The following is a 23,582-nucleotide window of genomic DNA, read 5'->3' as shown; positions in this document are numbered from 1 at the left end:
TCATATATAAAATGAATGGCACTTTTATTTTCTACTCCAAACTCATGGTTTAAATATTAATATATGTCATATTATCAACTGATAAAATTTGGTTTTTTGTTTTTGTTTTTTTTGCCCCGCCATGCAGCATGTGGGAACTTAGTTCCCAGGCCAGGGATCGAACCCATGGCCCCTACGTTGAGAGTGCAGAGTCTTCACCACTGGACCGCCAGGGAAGTTCCAAAATTTGTTCTTTTGTCATTTTAACACTATATACTGCATTTTCATCTCATCCTCTAATATTTTATATGAATTAATGCTACTTGCTATTTCCACTTCTTACAATATTGTCACTGTATGTATTATATTGGACATCTACCAATAATCTAATTATTTAGACAAATTACCCCTAAATTTTTAGGTGAATGGATGGACATATTCAATCATCTAAACTATTTAAATATATAAACTCAACATTCAAATGAATAAAGTATTGGTCTAAAAAGAATACAGTAAATAACGTAACCACAGTAACATCTAATTAAAGTTGAGTAAGTCTGTTCTTGATGTTCTTATATTGTATTAAGAGTGAATTGATATTTACTAAGGACTGAATTCTGAATCAGACTGAAAACAAAGGAGTCTTAGTTTATTGATCTAAGAAGAAATTGACTAAACTAGGAAGTGGGGAACTGGTAAATATACCAAAGCTTGGAGAAATGTTGGAAGGCAAGTTTATGAGTAAAGGCTTGAAAGATAACATTTTAGATTCAAAAAGATTTTTCTTTATGAAAACAATAATTTACTAGGTGTTTATGTCACTTCTTTTCCATTTCCTTCCTTCCCACCTACCACTCTGTAAAAGCACCACACAAACAAATTAAAATGTACCTGCTGGAAGAGGCACGTTGAGTTCCTCTTTCATGGAGTGATGGAATGATAGACAGTTCTTTGTAAGCACAATGTCATCCAGTGCAATATCTCCATGGTGGCCTTTCCCAACTCTGCCTTCAAATTTGAGTTGGAAGTCCTCATCACCAGACAGGGATAGTTCTTCCCGCTTCCAGAAATTGCCTTGTTCTACAGTGAGGTTAAGTAGGACCTTCGTTTGGTTTGAGACTGATACCTGGATCAAAGTGAGCGCTCCAATGCCATGTCCATACATGTGATAATGAAAAATTATCTGTAACCAAGAATCAGTATATTATATATAATTAGTATAATTAATTTCACCTTATTTTCAATTATATCATATTGTCCTCTCCTTTCTTAACAGATTCCTGAAGGAAAATTAGATCTGTATGTTCTATTGCTCTGTGAGTACTCTACCAATGAATGAAATTAGGCCAGCCTTAAATCATATGTTGCAAAACATGCAAAATAGTACAATAAGGATCAAATAGAAACTCAGTTGAAAAATGAGCAGAGTTCACTTCCTTTCTGTGACTTATAAAAGTAGGATTCCTCCAAAAACTCTTAAGATCCACTGTCAAAGGAATAAAAATATCATTAAAAAGTGATGTATTATATAGAAAGACTTTTCATGATTAAGAAATATCAGGTACTAAAGAAAATCATTTCTAATCTCATGAAACTTAAGTCATTTTCTTCAAAATAGCAGAGTACTTTATTGCTTATTCCACCACATCCTTGCACTTGAAACACATCTTTAGTTCTACAAGATCCTCAGGGCTGTACTATACATAGCAAAACCACCAGAATAGCAATTTCTAAATTTTACTTCAAATGCTTTAGAAGAGCAGACTTGAGAGTTGTACCCCCAAGTAAAAATTAATGTAAGTATTTCCAGGGATTAACATTTCAATGTTTCAAAGGAGGAGTTTACCAGATTTTTAGTGATTGTTACACAGATGGAGAAAGTCAGGGGAAATTCTAGGAGGAAGAAGAATATGAGTTAGGAACAATAGGGACTGAGAGTGTTTTTAAGCTTTTGTCTTGTCTTTTTTATGAATGAGGGAAAAGAGTAATGGTGGGTGATCTTCACACAGGAAAATCACATTTTGGAAACACTAGCACTCATGGATATTATATTCTAGAGAAGAAAAATGAATGTGTTTAAAGGGTAAAGAATGTGATTAGACAATATATGCAATGCATACTTCAAAGAGCACCAAGAAGAGCTAAGCCATGTAAGTAACTCTATGCAAATTTCCTAGCTGATGAATAATACCTGAATTTCAGGTATTATTCTATGATCCAAAAATGTTTCTTCTATTGATTAATCCATTACTGTTGGAAAACATGAGCTCTATGACCACTTTGGCTGGTTTGGGGAGGACTGGTCAAACCTGAGTGTCACAAAGTGAGAAACAAAAAGAGTCTGAGGACAGTCTCTTGAGCAGCGTCAATAGGCAAGAAAGGAAACTACCCAACAGGCATAGCACATGTCTGTCTGGAGCCCTTGCAGTCATAGGTGTGGTCTTCCCAGTATTCTCCCTTGTTTTGTCTTCTTATTTGCACAGAAAGTATAAGGCATATGTTTTATGTCACAGTAAATACTTCCTTATCTTCTTGAGGTCATTTTCTGAATGATGCCATTGGGTCAACATGCAAACAAGCATCTAAATACTCCATTTCTACAGAGAACACTTGATGACAATGTAACCTAATCACAGGACAACATGAGTGAATAAAAATCTCTTAAGTATTAAATTCTTCTAAGGAGGCATTTTCACTGGAACTTCAATCATCATCAATCTATGTCTGCATCCCTTCCTGCCTTCCACCCATCCCTCAAAAGGAAGAAAAATCTCCAATTTGATTTTTTCTGCCTGAAGTTTTCCACAAGGTCAAGTGACAGAAATGATTTTCATGAAAATATGGAAGGTCACTCTGCTTACCTGATAAACAAATTTTTATATATGAGGGACCCAATCATTCCCAGCATGACCTTTCCTTACTTCTTTGTATTCAATCTATATCATAAATATTCATAAAGTGAACCATTCATCATTAATATTTTGACATTTCTCCTAGACATACTTCATTATTCTCACACAGGTGTTTAAAACAGTGGGAACTATAGTGCTGGGACCAGGGGAAAATAGAGATGAATGAGATCCTTAGTAACTACAGTATGAAAAAAAAAATCTTTTGAACATTCTTAGAGGAAGTCTAAAAAGAAAAGCTAAGGAGTCTGTTTTCGATGTCTTTCAAATTACTCAATACTTTCTTGAAAATAAACCCCAGCATACCAGATTTTATATATGTTGAGTCTCTATCAATAAATCTATATACCCATAGATATTCTGAAATTTGCAAATTAGTTCTAGTCTTAGAAAGCTAATTAAAAATTAAACATGAAATATATACAATTTCAGTTTGACTTATTTGCTTTTCTAAAACTCAACGTTTGCCAAACTAATTAAATAAAGTTTAATATAATTGTGTATGATTCATTACATCCATTCTGGACTGCTGACTGAGTTACATCTTTAAAACTCTGAGCATGTCACTTTCTTGCAGAAAATCTATGAAATTTGCCTGAAGAGAGAAGAGAGATGTGATTACTCCCTGAGAATTAAACTATGAAATCAATTTAAGATGACACAGAAAAGCTCCTAAGACAAACTGAAGGTTTAACATGTATTAAGACTGGGAAAATGGTAGGATGTAAAGGATGGTCAGTATAAAACAGAGGAACAAACATCTGTAATAAGTACAGGTACAGCTGGGGAGCCTTTGAGCAAAGATTTAATATGTCCCCTTCTGGGGTTAGGGCTCTCTATTGTGGAGACAGATACACAAGAATATTACAATTTGAAGATAATATAGATTTAAATCATGTTATTGTCTCCCAGCCTGATTCTTTGATCGGCTAGCAACTTTCTGAATATAATTTGTTTTCCTTTCAGTGTTCAGACATTGGGGAATATACCAGTCAGAATACATGTGTTCAGAGCTTACGGAGATTGCATTTCTTGCCGTAAATATAAATAAATGGCAAATTTATTCATGCATTAATCTCTTATAAGCAAGATTCTGTGAAATCATCTCTGAGTGCTTAATTTATATGTAAAGATAAATTTAGCCCCTAGCCTAGCTGACGCAAATCCTTTGGGGAATAAAAATAGACAATCATGCAAACAATAAATAAAGTGAAGGTCCTTGCAAATGCATAGTCATCATATGAAGGTCCAAATTTATACTTTTAACACTCTATAAATGTTTTCTTCAAATTTCCACAGCATAATGGCCAAACCATTTTTTCTTCCTGCCCCTAGAAATTCTACTTTTTAAAGGGTCAATTTCAGTCTTTCCTTTTCCATGAAGACGTCTTCAAACATTTTATCATGGTGCCAACTATGACTCGCATTAGTTCTTGGAAATATTTAACTTTATACTATTTCTCATTGTTTAATTCTCTTTCTTATGGTGAAATTCCCATAATTCCAATAAGTACCAAGTTCCCTGAGTGGACACAACTGATATTTTACTTCTTGTGTTCTACCCATGGTTATGGATAATAACCACGACATTTTCCAATGGTTTCCAAAATTCCTTATCTATGGAACTTATCCACAGGATAAATTCTTCCAACAGCTCTAATGATCCTTCCCTTTCACCCTTACTTCACTTTCTCCCTCCCTCACATATTCCAAGTTGAATACATTCAAACTCATTTGTTGGTCTGCTGCCGGCCATTTCATTTTCTGTACTTAACTCCATCAGAAGTTGTTCATAATATTTCTGGGTTTCTTCCCATACCTTGCAGTTTTTGCTTCTTCTGCTTATGACTGGGCTTGAAATTCTGGCTGCTCTCATGGGCTGCTGAGGGAACAAGCTCTTTATGAAGATGTAATGACCAGATGAATTTCGCCAGGTGTGATCAGCAGCTGGCTCTGTGCCCGAGGCAGGGATGCTGCTAGCCTTCAGATTCCAGTCAAAGTCGTCATCCTGCTCCTGCTCCCAGGAGCAAAGATCAAACTCAAAATCACAGCACCCACTGGAGGTACCTGGAGAACATTTCCCAATTTATGGTGGAGAGAAAAAGGAAATTAGTAGATAAAGCATGCAATCACAAAGTACAGTAATCTTATTAAACACACTCATGTTTCAGGATCTTTGAACTTGCTACTCTCTCTGCCTGGATTCTTTCCCAAATGGCCTGTCCATTCACTTCTAACAGATCTGTATTTGAGCATCACCTTCTCAGTGGGTCCTTATTTATCAGTGTACGTAAAATCTCCTATCCTCAACTCTGTCCTGCTTCACTTGTTTATTTTTATTTTGGGCACTTTTCTAACACATTATATGTTTTACCTACTTATTTTTTGTCTTCCCCCACTCCTCACTCATCAGAATGCATGTGTTATAAAGGAGAGAATTTGCTCAGTTTTGTTGTTATAGTCCCAGTGCCTGGCAAATAATTGCTCAATTTGCTGAATAAATAAATGAACTTTTAAAAAACAAAAAAAATACAGTAATCTAATGTAGCTTTTATATATAGAATGGATAAACAACAAGGTCCTACTCTATAGCACAGAGAACTATATTCAATATCCTGTGATAAACTATAATGGAAAAGAATATAAAAAAGAATGTATATATATGTATAATGGAATCATTTTGCTGTACAGCAGTAATTAACACATTGTAAATCAACAATACTTCAATTAAAAAATTGAAAATATTGCAGTAATCCTGCCACATCATGTAATGTTAGAAACCTTACAATATTACCCTGACAGCAACATTAAAATAGAAAGTTTAGTTTGTTACACACAGGTATTTCCATGGCTCATTTAAGTTTATTTCTTCAATAGTCTGGTCCCTGTGTCAAAATCCATGAGAAAATATTCCAGCATTACACACATTTCCTCCTGCAAACACCTATTTGGCCAATGTAATTTATTTCTTTTCTCTTCTCATCTTTGCTTCTCAGATCTTGGTAGGGAATTTAGGAAGTTTATTATTCTGCAACACAGTTTAGCTGGGAAATCCTTCCTAAAGCAAAAGTTATTAATCATGGTAATTATTTTTTAAAACATAGACTTATTTTAGAGATAAGAAAATTGTGAAACAGAAAAGGTTAAAACTGTAATGATTTTATTATAAGTTGCAGAAATTAAATATGTTGAGTCACATTAAATACCAACTATCTCTTTTAAAAATATTTTATTATTAACATTGCTTAAGTTTTTCTTCCATTTCCAGGATAGTGAGAATTCTAAGTCCAACTATGTCCTTATTGATTTTCTGCCTGCTGGATCTATCCATTTCTGACAGAGGGGTGTGAAAATCTCCAACTATGATACTGGATTCATCTCTTCTCTTGGCAGTTCTAGAAGTTTTTTATGTCACACAGGTTGACATTCTGTTGTTAGGTACATACACGTTAGGGATTGTCATGTCTTCTTAGAAAAGTGACCCCTTTACTGTTGTGTAATGCCCGTATTTATCCCTGATAATGTTCCTTGCTTTGAAGTCTGTTCTGTCTGAAATTAAAATAGCTATTCCTGCTTTCTTTCGATTCGTGTAAGCATGATATATATTTCTGCATACGTTTACCTTTAACCTATAAATATCTTTATATTCAAAGTGGGTTTCTTGTAGACTACATGTAGTTGGGTCCTATTTTCTATTCAACTGTTAATTCAGTTTTTTTGTTTTTGTTTTTGTTTTTTATTTATTTTATTTATTTTATTTTTATTTTTTTTCAGTTTTTAAATTACATTTGAAACTTATTTTGAAAATTTACTCTGTTCTAAAATAGACTGTAATTCCTACAGCCTCTTTTAGTTCAGAATACTAAAGTTCTCCTAAGTATCCTGTCAAAGGACTGGGAAGTAAATCTCACTAAAATAATAATGAACCCCAACTCACCATCTTGTTTATAACCTGAACTCTTATCTTGGTTAAGAATATAAAATGAAGTAACTAATTCAGTTGCCCTTATGTTGGAAAATTTAGCAGCCCATGAGGACCAGATTTACATATAGACCAGCATCTAGAAAGGCCATTTGTATAAGGAAATGATGTGCGTTGCTGAAAAACAGATTTGTTTAAAAAAAGATCATACAAATACTGCTACATAAATCTCTATAGTGTAAATCATATTTCTGCTTTTGATATTTACTATAGTTCTGAACATATATTTCCTTGGAAAGTTTAATTCTAAAATATCAGTGGAGGAAAACACAGCAAGCAGGCCTAAGCTGTTTGAATTTCACACCACTGTGGTAAGAGGGAGCAACTTATAATTTCATTTTCTACTATTTCCCACAGGTGCCATGTGAGACAAGTAGCAAATAGCCTTCTGTGCAGATGCCAATTCCTAGCATTTCATGGAGCAATTAATGCCAGTGCCAGACAGGTGTGCCATCAGGAAGAAAATGATCCCTTTGTCTACAGCTGTACCATTAGTCAAACCAGTTTCTCCCCTTCCAAATGCTACAATTTTTCCATCGATCAATCTTTATAAGTATAAAAATGTTTCATTTAAAACAGACATGATTTTGAAAGAACACAACCTAATGCCTTTTTTTTTTTTTTTTTAAAGTTTAATTTTTATTTATTTATTTATTTATGGCTGTGTTGGGTCTTCGTTTCTGTGCGAGGGCTTTCTCTAGTTGTGGCAAGTGGGGGCCACTCTTCATCGCGGTGCGCAGGCCTCCCATTATCGCGGCCTCTCCCGTTGCGGAGCACAGGCTCCAGACGCGCAGGCTCAGTAATTGTGGCTCACGGGCCTAGTTGCTCCGTGGCATGTGGGATCTTCCCAGACCAGGGCTTGAACCCGTGTCCCCTGCATTGGCAGGCAGATTCTCAACCACTGCGCCACCAAGGAAGCCCCAACCTAATGCCTTTTAAGATCCTACCATCAAATTTTTAAAATATATCATTCTATTCATTTATTCATTTCATATAAAATTTTTATTTATTTTTTAAATTGATAGTTTCTGTAAAAGAGTGTATGTTACAGGTGTACAATGTAGTGATTCACAATTTTTAAGTTATACTCCATTTATAGTTATTATAAAATATTGGCTGTATTCCCTGTGTTGTATAATATATCCTTGTAGCTTATTTTACACCTAATAGCTTGTACTTCTGACTCCCCTACCCCTACATTGCCCCTCCCCCCTTCCCTCTCCCCACGGTAACAACTAGTTGGTTCTCAGTATCTGTGAGCCTGCTTCTTTTTTGTTTTATTCACTAGCTTGTTGTATTTTTTAGATTCCACATGTAAGTGATATCATGCAGCATGTCTTTCTCTGTCTGACTTACTTCATTTAGCATAATGCCCTCCAAGTCCATCCATGTTACTGAAAATGGCAAAATTTCATTCTTTTTTATGGCTGAGTAGTATTCCATTGTGTGTGTGTGTGTGTGTGCGTGTGTGTGTGTGTGTGTATATATACCACATCTTCTTTATCCATTCATCTGTTGATGGACACTTAGGTTGCTTCCATATCTTGGCAACTGTAAATAATGCTGCTATGAACATTGGGGCGCATGTATCCTTTTGAATTAGTATTTATTGAGCATATTCTATAAATAAAGCACATTTAAGAAAATGGGAAACTGCCTGGAAACAGGGCTTCTGTGTATTGAGCATAACATATATCAGGGCCTGAGTAGTCTCTTCATATGTTTTATTTCACTTAATTCCCACATCTCTACATAATTGTTACTGTTCTTACTTTGGTTTAAGAGATAGCTGGAGTTCAGAGTTAAAGTACTTTGCTTAGTATTACCCTGTAAGTAGCAGAACTATGAGTTGAAGAATGATATGACACAGCCCCTGTACCAGGACTCCCCTTTATAATGTGGTATGCAGCAGTTGGGGATGGCGGCTGCAATAAAATAAATCTACAAATAATGAAGGATAAGAAAATGCATATGTCTATAAAGAAATGCTCTAAAAGACCTCCTCCCCTAGGGTAGGTAGCTACATGAAGATGGCAGTCATCCAGTTTGGCTTGATTCTTCTTGAGCTGGCATGATGTCATTCATCACTTCTTTTAACTCTGTTCATATGAATATGAACGTTCTATGGATGTCAGTTTGTTCTGCAAAGGAAGAATGTTCTTCAAACTTGCTAAGAGAATAGAATATGATAAATCCTATAAATTATATCTCTCTCTGAGAGATTTAAAAATACACTAGCATATTAAAGCCTCCATGAATTCCAACAATATAGAAACTATTTCTTTATACAACAAGTATATTCCCAATTTATTTGACTAAGGAACCGTTTTACTTACTTGTTTATTAGAACTATGAACATCTTTAGATTACTACACTACTGATAATGCACAGAGCAAGTTCACAAATCCTAATTAAAAACAAACGAGCAAAAAGCATAATTAGAGAAGTTCACTTCCATCAGTTCTGAGTGGGGCACTTTTCTAGCTATGTGACTTTGGGAATTGTATTCATTTCTTAGGGCTGCTGCAACAAAGTACAACAAACGGGGTGGCTTTAAGCAACAGAAATTTATTCTCTCTCAGTTGTTCAGGCTAAAGATCTGAAATCAAGGTGTCAGCAGTACCATGTTCATCCTACCGGCTCTAGGGGAGAATCCTTCCTGACCTCTTTCTAGCTACTGGTGGTTACTGGCAATCTGAGCATTCCTTGGCTTGTCTACACCACTCCAGCCACATGGCATTTGCCCTGTGTGTTATCACATCGTTTTCCCTCTGGGTGACTCTGTTCATATTTCTTCTTATAAGGACACCAATCATTGGGTCTGAACCCACCTAATCCAATATGACCTCACTTTAATTCATTACATCTGCACAGACCCTGTTACCAAATAAGGTCACATTCACAGGTTCTAGTTGCAATTTAGGGGGTACACTATACAACCCAGTACTGGAATGTTTACATTTTTTAAAGTAAATCTCTTGGGCTTTTAAGGTATATAATCATATCATTAGAAAATAATTATAAATTGCGAAGAGAGAAGATCTTAAAAGTTCTCATGACACAAAAAATTCGTAACTATGTATGAGGATGGATGTTAGCTAGACTTACTGTGGTAATCATTTTACAGTATATACTCATATTGAATCCTTATGTTGTACACTTGAAACTAATATAATGTTATATGTCAATTATAATTCAATAAAAAAGAAAATGAATATAATTTGGTATTCCTTTGTTTCATTTTATGTCTTACATATCAACCACGACCACAAAAAGAATACAAATAGTAATATAGTGTCAAGTAGTTCTCGACATGACCTTGATTTTAATGGGAATACTTCCATTGCTTCCTTCTTTAATTTGATATATCATTTTAAATATGTTAAAGTAATACCATTCTATGTATAATAAATGGTTATTAAATTTAAGTGAATATTTTCAGAACCTATCAGTTTATTGTGACATGTTTCAGTGACTTATTTGTTACATGAACAGTTGTTACTTTAAAATATCCTTAAGATGTTGCAAGATCCTCATCTGAAAGCAGATGATATAATTATTACATTACTGAATTTAGTTTGCTCATATTTTAAGTTTTGCACATTTATATTCACAGGGAATTTTAACTATAGTTTTCATACTTTTCTGATTTCTGGAGGCTTCACTGTCAGTGATACATTAGCTTCATAAAATAAATTCTATCATTTCATATGCTTGGAACATTATCAGTTCATTAAAATTTGATAGAACTCAGCAGTATCTATCCCAGGAGACAAAATTGGAGGACGTTTGTTGATAACTTTATTTGATAGTTAATGGTCTATTCAGGTTTTCTCCTTCATTAGTTTGATTTTGGTCATTTTTCTCCTAAAAAATTAACCATTTCATTGACATCTCCAAACTAGTGCAGTTATTGGTCTCCATATATTTATTAATTCCCCTTTAGCAAACCTGCATTTGTGTTTTTCCTTTTTTAAAATTAAAAAATTGGAGTTTTGTCTATTTTTAAAAATAACATACTCTTGTATTTATCATTTGAATTGGTTTTGTTTCTACGTTAGTATTTCTTTCTCTTGATTTTCTTAATATGACGTTATTCTTTGTAACATTTTATTTTGAAATAATTTCAAGCTCATAGAAAAGTTGCAAGAATAGTATAAGTATTTTCCATCTATTCTTTAACTAAATTCACAAATATTTCTATTTCCCCATTTGTTCTATCTACATATGGATATACATCTCTATACATGCATTTTCAGAAGGATTTGAAAGTAAATTAGAGATAGTCATTTTATCAACACTTTCATGTTTCTTTCCTATAAACAAAGATGTTTCCTTACATAATGACAGTAAAATCGTAGAACCAGAAAATGGGACATTAATATCTAATCCACAGTTCATATTTAAATTTGTCAATTATCCTACCTAATTCCTTTATAGTTATCTTTTCCCTTGGTTCAGAATCCAATCCAAGATAGATCATACATTATATTAAGTTGACATGAATCTTTTTCTTCCTTTGCCTGGATATAATCCATGAGGGCAGGCCAGTTATTTTAGCAAGTATTTGAATTTGTGTTTGAGGAATCCTTATGATTAGATTCAGGTCATGCATTTTAGCAGGAATACCACCGAAGTAAACATGGATCCTTCTCGCACATGGTATCAGGAGGCATGATATTAATTTGTCCTAATATCCTTGGTGTTCACTTTGAACAACTGGTTAAGGTGGAATCAGTCACACCTCTCTACTGAAAAGTAACACTTTTTCCTTAAATAATTATTAATTTGTATGCAAATACAGGTGACAATGAAAATATGCTTCCCTTGTCAAATATTTAGCAACTAGTTTTAACTTCCACTGATTTCCTTCCTCCCTCCCTCCCTTCCTTTTTTTCTTGTGGTAAGAACACTTAATGTGAGATCCACCCTCTTAACAAAATTGTACATGTATAACAGTGTTGTTAACTACAGGCACTACACTGTACAGCAGATCTCTAGAACCTTTTCATCCTGAGTAACTGAGACTGTGTACCCACTGAATAACAGCTCCCCATTTTCCCTCTCTCCCTAGATCCTGCCAACTACCACTCTACTCTCTGCTCCTATGAGTTTGACTCTAGATGCTTCAAATAAGTGCAGTCATGCAGTGTTTGCCCTTTTGTCACTGTCTTATTTCACTGAGGACATTCCAGGTTCATTCACGTTATCATATATGGTAGAACTTTCTTCTTTTTATGACTGCATAATATTCCACTATATGTATATACCACGTTTTCTTTATTCATTCATCCATCAGTGTATATTTAGCTTGTATCTATATCTTGGCTACTGCGAATAATGCCGCAATGAACATGGGAGTGCAGATATCTCTTCAAGATCTTTATTTCAATTCTTTTGGATATATACTCAGAAGTAGGACTGCTAGATTATGTGGTCTACCCATTATTTTCTAACAGTTCATTACACATAAGTTGGTTTTCTAATGTAAAGAAGAGCTTTGCCTTCACTTTATTTATTTAATTAGTTAGTTATTTAGTTTTTAATTTATACTTATATTTACATTATTTTCACTCTATTCCCGGCCTTAGGGTGAAAGTATTCAATATTTCACTTTAAGTATGATATTAGCTATATGTTCTTCACAGCTCTCCTTTGTCAGTCTGAGGAAGCTCCCTTCTACAAAAAGCTCCTTGTTTACAAAAAGTTTTATCACGACAGAGTATTGAATTTTTATTGATGCCTTTCCTGAACCTAAATGAGAAGACCACATGAATTTTCTTCTTTCTTCTGTTAAGGTGTGGATGTTTTTCATTATTTCATTTTTTGAACGTTAAGTCAAACATATCCCTTTGTAAAATATATTATTAAAGATTTTTGCGTCTGTGTTCATCAGGGTAATTGATTTCTAAATTTCTTTTCTTATAGCTGCTAGTCTGACTTTGGCATCAGCCTTATACTGGTATCATAAAATGAGTTGGGAAGTGTTCCCTTTTCCTAATTTATGTTCTGAGAGTCCTGGGTAAGTTGGTATTATTTTACAAGTTTGATAGATTTCACCCATGAAGTCATCTGAGATTAAATATAGATATGTGGAAAATGTTTTATTATAAATTCAATTTCTGTAACAGATGTAGTCTTATTCAGATTTGTTTCAGTTTTGTCTTTTTAAAGTTTTTGCTCATTTCTTCCAAGCTGTTGAATTTTTTAGGAATGAAGTTATTATTTATAATAGCTATTCCTTATTATGCTTTTAATGTCAGTAGAGTTTGTGGTGATCTTTACTCTTTTGTTCCTGACATTAGTAAATTGTGTTTTCTGTCTTTAATTTTAATCAGTTTATTCAGGGATTTATTAATCTTTCAAATAAACAATTTTGGCCTTTTTAATATTCTCCTTTTGTTTAAATATTTACTATTTTTAATTTGTGCCCTAATCTTTACTTTTTCCTTCCATATAATTACTTTGTGTTTGATTTTTTTTTTTTTTTCAATCTTCTTAATTTGGAAACTCAGATCAATGATTTTTGATCTTCCTCCTTTGTAATATAAATACTTACTGCTATGTATTTCCTTTTAACCACTGATTTAGCAGGAATTGTAACCATATTTTATTCATCTGTGAATTTTAATTATCATTCATTTTGAAATACTTTCCTCTTTATGTTTGTGATTTCTCCTTTGGATGCATTCATTATTTTTCAGTGAGTTATTTCTCTGCCAAAATTTGGACATTTTATAGATATATATTATTATTGATATATCAATTATGGTGTGATCAGATAGCATACTCTGTTAATATTTAATCCTTTGATATTTATTTATACTTGTTTTATGCCTTAGCATGTGGTCATTTGGTGTGAACATTCCATTCACACTTGGAAAAGAATGTGTTTACTGAGGAGTGAGCTATAGCTAAATTAGATAAAGGTAGTTGCTAGTACAATTCAGATTTCCTATATCCTTATGAATATTTTGTCTAGGCATTCTGTGAATGCATGAGAGAGGTGACCAAATTTCTGACTACAATTGTGAATTTTTATATTTTTATTTTAGTTCTGTCAGATTTTATTGCAGGCATTTTGAAGCTTTGTTAAAAATACATATTTTTGATTGTTAACGTCTTCTTGATAAATTGCTTTATTATAATCAAATGTCCCTCTACCATTTCTTATGTTCTTTTTCCAAAAGTCTATTTTTATATTAATTTAGAAACTATGAATGCCTTTTATTTGCTTTTACAAGAGAAATATTTTAAATATAAATTCAGAGATAGGTTAAAAGTGAAAGGATATCAAAGTACACACCAAGCAAATTGTTGTATCATGTTTTTTAAAAATCCATTCATAAATCTTGGCATTTTAATTGGTGTATTTAGGCTAGTTACATTTGATATAACTAATGTTATTGCAAGATTTAGATCATTCTTTTATTATTTTTATATACATCCATTTCTTAATTATTATCTTCCTCCTTTTCTGCCTTTTTTGAATATTTTTAGTATTCCACTTTAATTTTTTATTGGGTTTTTAGCTATATCTCTTTATATTTTAATAGTTGGTCTAATGATTGTAGTATGCCTACTTAACCATCACAATCCAGAGTTAATATTGCTCTTCATGCAAAATTTAAGAACCTTGGTAAAGTTTAGTTCCATTCACCTCCTGTTAATTGTGCTATTTTGTCATATATATCTACATATGATATAAAAGCTTCAATACTGTGTATGTCTTCTTTTAAAAGCATGCCTTTTAAAGAATTTAATGAAAGAAAAGAGAAAAATTTAGTCTTGTATACTAACTCACATAATTATAAACTCTTATTATTCTCTTTATTTCTTCCTGAAGATTCAAGTTTCAACCTGGTGTTATTTACTTTCAGCCTGAAAAATATCCATTAGCACTTTTTATAGTGTATGCTGAAGTATGATGGCATCTCCTATTTTCCATTTATCTGAAAATGTTTTATTTTGCCTTAGTTTTGGGAAAATATTTTCACTGGATACAAAATTCTTTGTTGACAAGTCCTCTCTCCAACCCCATTTTAGCATTTTAAATATATTCTTCTAATATCTTTGGGCCTCCATTTTTCTTTTGACAAGAAATAAGCTATCAAGCATATCATTGTTTCATTTTTAAGTTGTTTTTTACTTTTCTGGTGTCTTTCAAGATTTTCTCTTTTATTTTGGTTTTTATCAGTTGAAATAGAAGGTACTAAGATGTGGTATTTTCATTTTCTTTGTCTTGATCTTCCTGCTCATTTTATTTAAGTTTATGTTTTCCATAAATTTGGAATTTTTTGATAATTATTTATTCAAATATTTTTCTGTTCTTCCCCCCACCTTATGTTCCTTCATTTACATGTATATAAGAATGTTTTATGTTGCCCGGTGGATCACTAAGGCTCTGATCAATTTATTTTCATTTTTTTTTCTTCTTAAGTAATCAGATAACTTCCATTTAGTAGATCTGTCTTCAAGTTCAGTGATATTTCTCCTGTTGTCTCTAATCTGTCTCTAAGGTCATCCAGTAAATTTTTATTTCAGGTATTTTACTTTTCAATTCTAGAAATTCCCTTTGGTTCTTCCTCCTATTCCTTTTTATCCTCCTTCTCCTCTTCTTCTCTCTCATTTCCTCCTCCTCTCTCTCACTTCCTCCTCCTCTCTCTCTCTTCATCTTCATTTTTATTTCCTTGCTGAGATCTTCTATATCTGCTTATTCATTATTGTGATATTCTTATTAAGTCCTGGAACACATTTGTAATACCTGCTTTAAATCCACTGTTTACTAAATCTCAGTTTTCCATCATCTTGGAATCAATTTCTATTAATTTTTTTCTCAAATATAGGTCAAAATTTCCTCTTTCTTGATATGTGTAATTTTTTTTACTTGTATGCTGAAATTGTAGATGATACATTGTAGAAAATTTGGGTTATGTCATGCTCTTTAAATGTGTGTTATATTTTTTCTCAGTTTCTGAGAGGTCTTTTTAGTACAATCAGGCTTAGTTTTATTATTTTTAGGTTAGACCTATTGAAAATTTCAACTTATTCCTAGGTTATGTTGCTTATTAATAAATTGGGTTTTTACTGTAGTATCATTTTAAAGCTTGAAGTGTTTAGTACCATCTCAATTCTGGCTGTGCTGGAATTTTAATGTGTTCCCAAATTGCATGCCCTCTAGAATAACTATTGATCTCTCTCTCAGTCCTGCACCATGTCATCTCTCCTCATGGGGTCTCACTCTGTGCATGTACAGTCTAACTCTTAGCCAAGTTAATCCCCATAAAATCTTCTAGAACAGTTGTTTTGCCCAGTTCTCTTTCCTCAAGTATTCAGCCACTTCAGCAGCCAGGAATTATTTCTTTCTCAGCTTAGTGGCACTGCTACTATTTTGGGGTTCTATCTCTGTTCTGTGGAAGAAGACTTTCATCATAAGAAATGTGACAGTCAGTGGGTGATCATGGAGGTCACCTTTTGTATTCCTGTCTCTCAAGATCACAGTTCTATGCTGCTTGTTGTGTAATGTCTGAAAACATTTGCCTCATATATTACGTCCCATTCTATTGCTCTTGACAAAGAATAAACCCAGTATCAGCTTTTTCTATCATGAATGTATGCATAAGTCCCTCAACATTATTTGATATTCTAATGTCATAAGTTTTCTGATTCTTTTATTAGTAATCTATTGCCATAATAAAAATCTTATATGATACACTCACACATGGGGGGGAGAGAGAGAGAGAGAGAGAGAGAGAGAGACTGATTTATATATCTATCTATCTATCTATCTATCTATCTATCTATCTATCTATCTATATACACACACACACACACACACACACACACATATATATATATATATACACCCCTCAGGGTAAAAGTATGCATGCATATAATATGTTATGATATCTAACCTTTTCATATTTATTGTTTTCTTTTAAATATACTTTTTATTGTGGTAAATCAAAAACTTTTTATTCCTCTTTTGTTCTACATTCATTTAAGAGTATAAAATTATGTATCTAACTGACTCAACATTTTAGCTTAAACTTTTAAATTAATATTTAGTTTTATATTTTGACTGTATTTTGATCAAATAATATGGATTATACAACTTTTCTATATGGAATGTATCGACTGTCTCCTAAATTGTGATGAATCTGTAAATATACCAAATATGGTTGAAATAATGCTTTTATTTATAAGGTCCAAAATTTCATATATATATTAATATATATATAACTCTATCATATTTTATTATATATAAATAAAATATATCATATTTTATATGACTTATATATACATATAAAATATATATCATATTTATTATATATATATCATATATATAACTCTATCATATTTTTCCAAATATTCTATGCCTTTATTATTTTACTTTTGCTTATCTTATCAGCAAAAGCCGACAGAGGATTTTGAAATATGATTCAACAACTGATTTTCATCTTTTTCTTGTTGTACTGCTAACTGTTTTGCTTCATATATTTGGTTATGTCATTTTAAGCAGAAAGCTTCAAAACTATATTTTCATTCTAGATTTCACCTTTTAACACTCAATAATTTTGATTCAGAAATTAATGTTTAATTAACTACTCTTTAATTGCATCATAAATCTTTGTCCATGTTTCCAGTCTGTTTACATCACTAGCTACACTTTTTAGAGTTCACTAACAATACTCTTTTTATATCATGATTTACTAAGTTCTTATTTTTAATTTAGCTTAATTTTAAGTAGCTTAAATATTTTTAACTTTATGAAAGTTATATTTCTTATATATATTAACTATTATTTATATATATCTATTGTCTATATATATTATATATATACGTATTATTTATATTATATATATCCATTGTCATCATCACCAATTATACATAGTATTAATTCTCATCCCCTGTCATATCCCTTATTTCCTCTCAGTCTTTTCATTTTATTGAATATTTCTTCTTTGTACTGAGACATATTTTCAAATTTGTATTCCTTGGCAACAATTCACTTTTCCATAATGTCATTCCAGTGTAAAATTTCATTTAGGATTGTAATTGCTTTACTTATAATTCTACCTTGTCTTATCCAATTTCATCTTAATCTTTTCTCTCTTATGGTCCTCTTCTCATATTTCACACAATCCAAAATTTCTTATAACATGTTGAATATGCATGACATATATATTTGATTTATCTGGGTAATTGTAATAAATACATTTTATAATTAGATCCCTCTGACGCTCCTAATTTTTGTTGTTGTTTTATTGGTCCCCATTTAAATAATGTTCCAGAGCTGGTTTTTGTCAAAAGATGGAGTGTGTAGCTTTCCTTTGGCTCATTTAATATTATTTGTTCATTTGTGGAAGCCCTTTCTCAGAACTATGCCTAGAGTTCATGCACTGTTCACATTGCAATTTCTAGTACACAGTAGATTGTAATTAATGTAATGTTTTATAATAAGGTGGAACTATTTCTTACCCCACTTCCTGGCCTATGACTCTTTAATCAAGAGAACACAAAACAATCGTTAACAGCGACAACTCAACAAACCAGAAAACCTACACTTATAACTTGCACCAATTCCTAGCATGTTCTTGACTGCATCCTTATTCAATTCCTGTATTTTAAATTCAAATGACAGTCCTCACTAGTCCTGTATGAGTCAAATGTAGCCTCTTCACTTATTTTGTCTCTCACTTCAGGGAATCAATAATTTGGGGATAACAGAAATATAAATAGGTCTTCTTTTGATAAAATTATGGAGGGAAAACTGACTCTTAAGAAATTGGACACTAGTTCATGTTACTAAAAAAAATGTAGTTATCTTTATATTGACGAGTGTAATTCAAAAGCTGTAGATATATAATTTTATTTCTCTTCATATAGGTAGAGGAAACACATTTGATTTTTTAAAAATATTTAACTGAAGGAAGGTTATGGAGGGTATGTAAATATACAAGTAGACTGTTTACATTGATTACATTAGCCTGGATAAGCTCAGTGATTGGTAGAAACCAAAATAATGGAATTTTAATATGAAAAAATGGCAAATCCCACCTTTCAGTTTAAAATGTAAATGGCTGAGACAGGTGTGGGCCAGGGTGACTACAGGTGAGGAAGAGATTTAACACCATTACATGCGAAAAGTAAGGTCCAAACCTATATTGCCCTCACATTCTAACACTGACAAAGTGATACCAATTACCTTCTTGTTATTAAATATAATAGAAATTTCTCAGGACTTATATTATTTGATGTTTACACACTTGACAATGTCACATATTTCTTTTTAGAATTATAACTTTCCTGACCTTCTGTGACACCAATGTCTGTTCTTTTCTTTTCCTTCCAGGCACTCTCCTTCTGTCTGCTTTGTAAGCATCTTTGTCTTAAATATCGGTGTTAGTTGGGGTTCTATTCCTATGCTATTCCTTCTTTTCCCACTGTATCTACCTTCCCTATGTGATATTATCCACTTAATGGATATATATATATCAATATCAATCAATATATATATATATCTCCACTATATATTGATGTTCCCCAATTCTTTTCTTTTTTAACATCTTTATTGGAGTATAATTGCTTTACAATGGTGTGTTAGTTTCTACTGTATAACAAAGTGAATCAGCTTTATGTATGCATATATCCCCATATACCCTCCCTCTTGTGTCTCCCTCCCCCCTCCCTATCCCACCCCTCTAGGTGGTCACAAAGCACCGAGCTGATCTCCCTGTGCTATGTGGCTGCTTCCCAGTAGCTAATTATTTTACATTAGGTAGTGTACATATGTCCATGACACTCTCTTACTTCGTCCCAGCTTCCCCCTCCCCATGTCCTCAAGTCCATTCTCCACGTCTGTGTCTTTATTCCTGTCTTGCTGCTAAGTCCTTCAGAACCTTTTTTTTTTTAGATTCCATATATATATGTTAGCATATGGTATTTGTTTTTCTCTTTCTGACTTACTTCACTCTGTATGACAGACTTTAGGTCCATCCACCTCACTACAAATAACTCAATTTCATTTCCTTTTATGGCTGAGTAATATTCCACTGTATATATGTGTCACATCTTCTTTATCCATTCATCTGTCGATGGACACTTAGGTTGATTTCATGTCCTGGCTATTGTAAAAACTGCTTCAATAAACATTGTGGTACATGAATCTTTTTGTATTATGGTTTTCTAAGGGTATATGCCCAGTAGTGGGACTGCTGGGTCATATGGTAGTGCTATCTTTAGTTTTTTAAGGAAGCTCCATACTGTTCTCCTTAGTGGCTGTATCAATTTACATTCCCACCAAGAGAGCAAGAGGGTTTCCTTGTCTCCACACCCTCTCCAGCATTTATTGTTTGTAGATTTTTTTGATGATGGCCACTCTGACCGGTGTGAGGTGATACCTCATTGTAGTTTTGATTTGCATTTCTCTAATGATTAATGATGGTGAGCATCTTTTCATGTGTTTGTTAGCAATCTGTATTTCTTCTGTGGAGAAATGTCTATTTAGCTCTTCTGCCCATTTTTGGATTGGGTTGTTTGTTTTTTTGATATTGAGCTGCATGAGCTGCTGATATATTTTGGAGATTAATCCTTTGTCAGTTGCTTTGTTTACAAATATTTTCTCCCATTCTGAGGGTTGTCTTTGCGTCTTGTTTATGGTTTCCTTTGCTGTGCCAAAGCTTTTAAGTTTCATTAGGTCCCATTTGTTTATTTTTGTTTTTATTGCCATTTCTCTAGAAGATGGGTCAAAAAGGATCTTGCTGTGATTTATGTCATACAGTGTTCTGCCTATGGTTTCCTCTAAGAGCTTTATAGTGTCTGGACTTAAATTTAGGTCTTTAATCCATTTTGAGTTTATTTTTGTGTATGGTGTTAGGGAGTGTTCTAATTTCATTCTGTTACATGTAGCTGTCCAGTTTTCCCAGCACCACTTATTGAAGAGGCTGTCTTTTCTCCATTTTATATTCTTGCCTCCTTTATCAAAGGTAAGGTGACCATATGTGTATGGGTTTATCGCTGGACTTTCTATCCTGCTCCATTGATCTATATTTCTATTTTTGTGCAAGTACCATACTGTCTTGATTACTGTAGCTTTGTGCTAGAGTCTGAAGTCAGGGAGCCTGATTTCTCCAGCTCCGTTTTTCTTTCTCAAGATTGCTTTGGCTATTTGGGGTCTTTTGTGTTTCCATACAAATTGTGAAAGTTTTTGTTCTAGTTCTGTGAAAAACGTCATTGGTAGTTTGATAGGGATTGCATTGAATCTGTATTGCTTTGGGTAGTACAGTCATTTTCACAACGCTGATCTTCTAATCCATGAACATAGTATATCTCTCCATCTATTTGTATCATTTTTAATTTCTTTCATCAGTGTCTTATAGTTTTCTGCATACAGGTCTTTTGTCTCCTTAGGTAGGTTTATTCCTAGGTATTTTACTCTTTTTGTTGCAATGGTAAATGGGAGCTTTTACTTAATTTCTCTTTCAGATTTTTCATCACTAGTGTATAGGAATGCAAGAGATTTCTGTGCATTCATTTTGTATCCTGCTACTCTAAAAATCCATTGATTAGCTCTAGTAGTTTTCTGGTAGCATCTTTAGGATTCTATGTATAGTATCATGTCATCTGTCAACAGTGACAGTTTTATTCTTCATTTCTGATTTGGATTCCTTTTATTTCTTTTTCTTCTCTGATTGCTGTTGCTAAAACTTCCGAAACTATGTTGAATAATAGTGGTGAGAATGGGCAATCTTGTCTTGTTTCTGATCTTAGAGGAAATGGTTTCAGTGTTTCACCACTGAGAATGATGTTGGCTGTGGGTTTGTCATATATGGCCTTTATTATATTGAGGTAAGTTCCCTCTATGCCTACTTTCTGGAGAATTTTTATCATAAATGGTGTTGAATTTGTCAAAAGCTTTTTCTGCATCTATTGAGATGATCATATGGTTTTTAGCCTTCAATTTGTTAATATGGTGTATCACACTGATTGAGTTGAGTATACTGAATAATCCTTGCGTTCCTGGGGTAAACTCACTTGATCATGGTGTATGATCCTTTTAATGTGCTGTTGGATTCTGTTTGCTAGTATTTTGTTGAGGATTTTTGCATCTATGTTCATCAGAGATATTGGCCTGTAGTTTTCTTTTATTATGACATCTTAGTTTGGTTTTGGTATCGGGGTGATGGTGGCCTCATAGAAGGGTTGGGGAGTGTTTCTCCCTCTGCTATGTTTTGGAAGAGTTTGAGAAGGAGAGGTGTTAGCTCTTCTCTAAATGTTTGATAGAATTCACCTGTGAGCCATCTGGTCCTGGGCTTTTGTTTGTTGGAAGATTTTTAATCACAGTTTCAATTTCAGTCCTTGTGATTGGTCTGTTCATATTTTCTATTTCATCCTGGTTCAGTCTCGGAAGGTTGTGCTTTTCTAAGAATTTGTCCATTTCTTCCAGGTTGTCCATTTTATTGGCATATAGTTGCTTGTAGTAATCTCTCATGATCCTTTGTATTTCTGCAGTGTCAGTTGTTACTTCTCCTTTTTCATTTCTAATTATGTTGATTTGAGTGTTCTCCCTTTTTGGCTTGATGAGACTGGCTAATGGTTGATCAATTTTGTTTATCTTCTCAAAGAACCAGCTTTTAGTTTTACTGAACTTTGCTACTGTTTCCTTCATTTCTTTTTCATTTATTTCTGATCTGATCTTAATGATTTCTTTCCTTCTGCTAACTTTGGAGTATTTATTGTTCATCTTTCTCTAATTGCTTTAGGTGTAAGGTTAGGTTGTTTATTTGAGATGTTTCTTGTTTCTTGAGGTAGGATTTTGTTGCTATAAACTTCCCTCTTAGAACTGTTTTTGCTGCATCACATAGATTTTGGGTTGTCGTGTTTTCATTGTCATTTGTTTCTAGGTATTTTTTGATTTCCTCTTTGATTTCTTCAGTGATCTCTTGGTTATTTAGTAGTGTATTGTTTAGCCTCCATGTGTGTGTATTTTTTTCAGATTTTTTCCTATAATTGATATCTAGTCTCATAGCGTTATGGTCGGAAAAGATACTTGATACACTTTCAATTTTCTTAACTTACGAAGTATTGATTTGTGACCCAAGACGTGATCTATCCTGGAGAATGTTCCATGAGCACTTGAGAAGAAAGTGTATTCTGTTGTTTTGGATGGAATGCCCTATAAATATCAATTAAGTCCATCTTGTTTAATGTATCATTTAAAGCTTGTGTTTCCTTATTTATTTTCATTTTGGATAATCTGTCCATTGGTGAAAGTGCAGTGTTAAATTCCCCTCTTATTATTGTGTTACTGTCAATTTCCTTTTTTATGGCTGTTATCATTTGCCTTATGTATTGAGGTGCTCCTATGTTGGGTGCATAAATATTTACAATTGTTATATCTTCTTCTTGGATTGATCCCGTGACCATTATGTAGTGTCCTGTATCTCTTGTAATAGTCTTTATTTTAAAATCTATTTTGTCTGATATGAGAATTTCTATTCCACCTTTCTTTTGATTTCCCTTTGCATGGAATATCTTTTTCCATCCTCTCACTTTCAGTCTGCATGTGTGCCTAGGTCTTAAGTGGGTCTCTTGTAGACAGCATATATACGGGTCTTGTTTTTGTATCCATTCAGCCAGTCTATGTCTTTTGGTTGGAGCATTAAATCCATTTATATTTAAGGAAATTATCGATATGTATGTTCATATTA

At 33.1% G+C, this 23,582-nt stretch overlaps 1 protein-coding gene across 1 annotated transcript in view; it reads right to left on the bottom strand.

Annotated features, from left to right (window-relative positions):
• Positions 1-23,582, bottom strand: part of MALRD1 (MAM and LDL receptor class A domain containing 1) — a 620,077-nt gene that overhangs the window by 322,513 nt on the left and 273,982 nt on the right. Inside the window, exons 26-27 of the mRNA XM_068545334.1 lie at positions 4,708-4,955; positions 871-1,162 (exon numbers count right to left, since the gene is read on the bottom strand). Coding sequence (XP_068401435.1) covers positions 871-1,162; positions 4,708-4,955 — 540 coding nt within the window. The remainder of the gene's footprint in view (positions 1-870; positions 1,163-4,707; positions 4,956-23,582) is intronic.

Source organism: Eschrichtius robustus, chromosome 1, assembly GCF_028021215.1.
Source record: "Eschrichtius robustus isolate mEscRob2 chromosome 1, mEscRob2.pri, whole genome shotgun sequence".
NCBI lineage: Eukaryota > Metazoa > Chordata > Mammalia > Artiodactyla > Eschrichtiidae > Eschrichtius > Eschrichtius robustus.
This window is presented reverse-complemented; position numbering and strand designations above follow the sequence as displayed.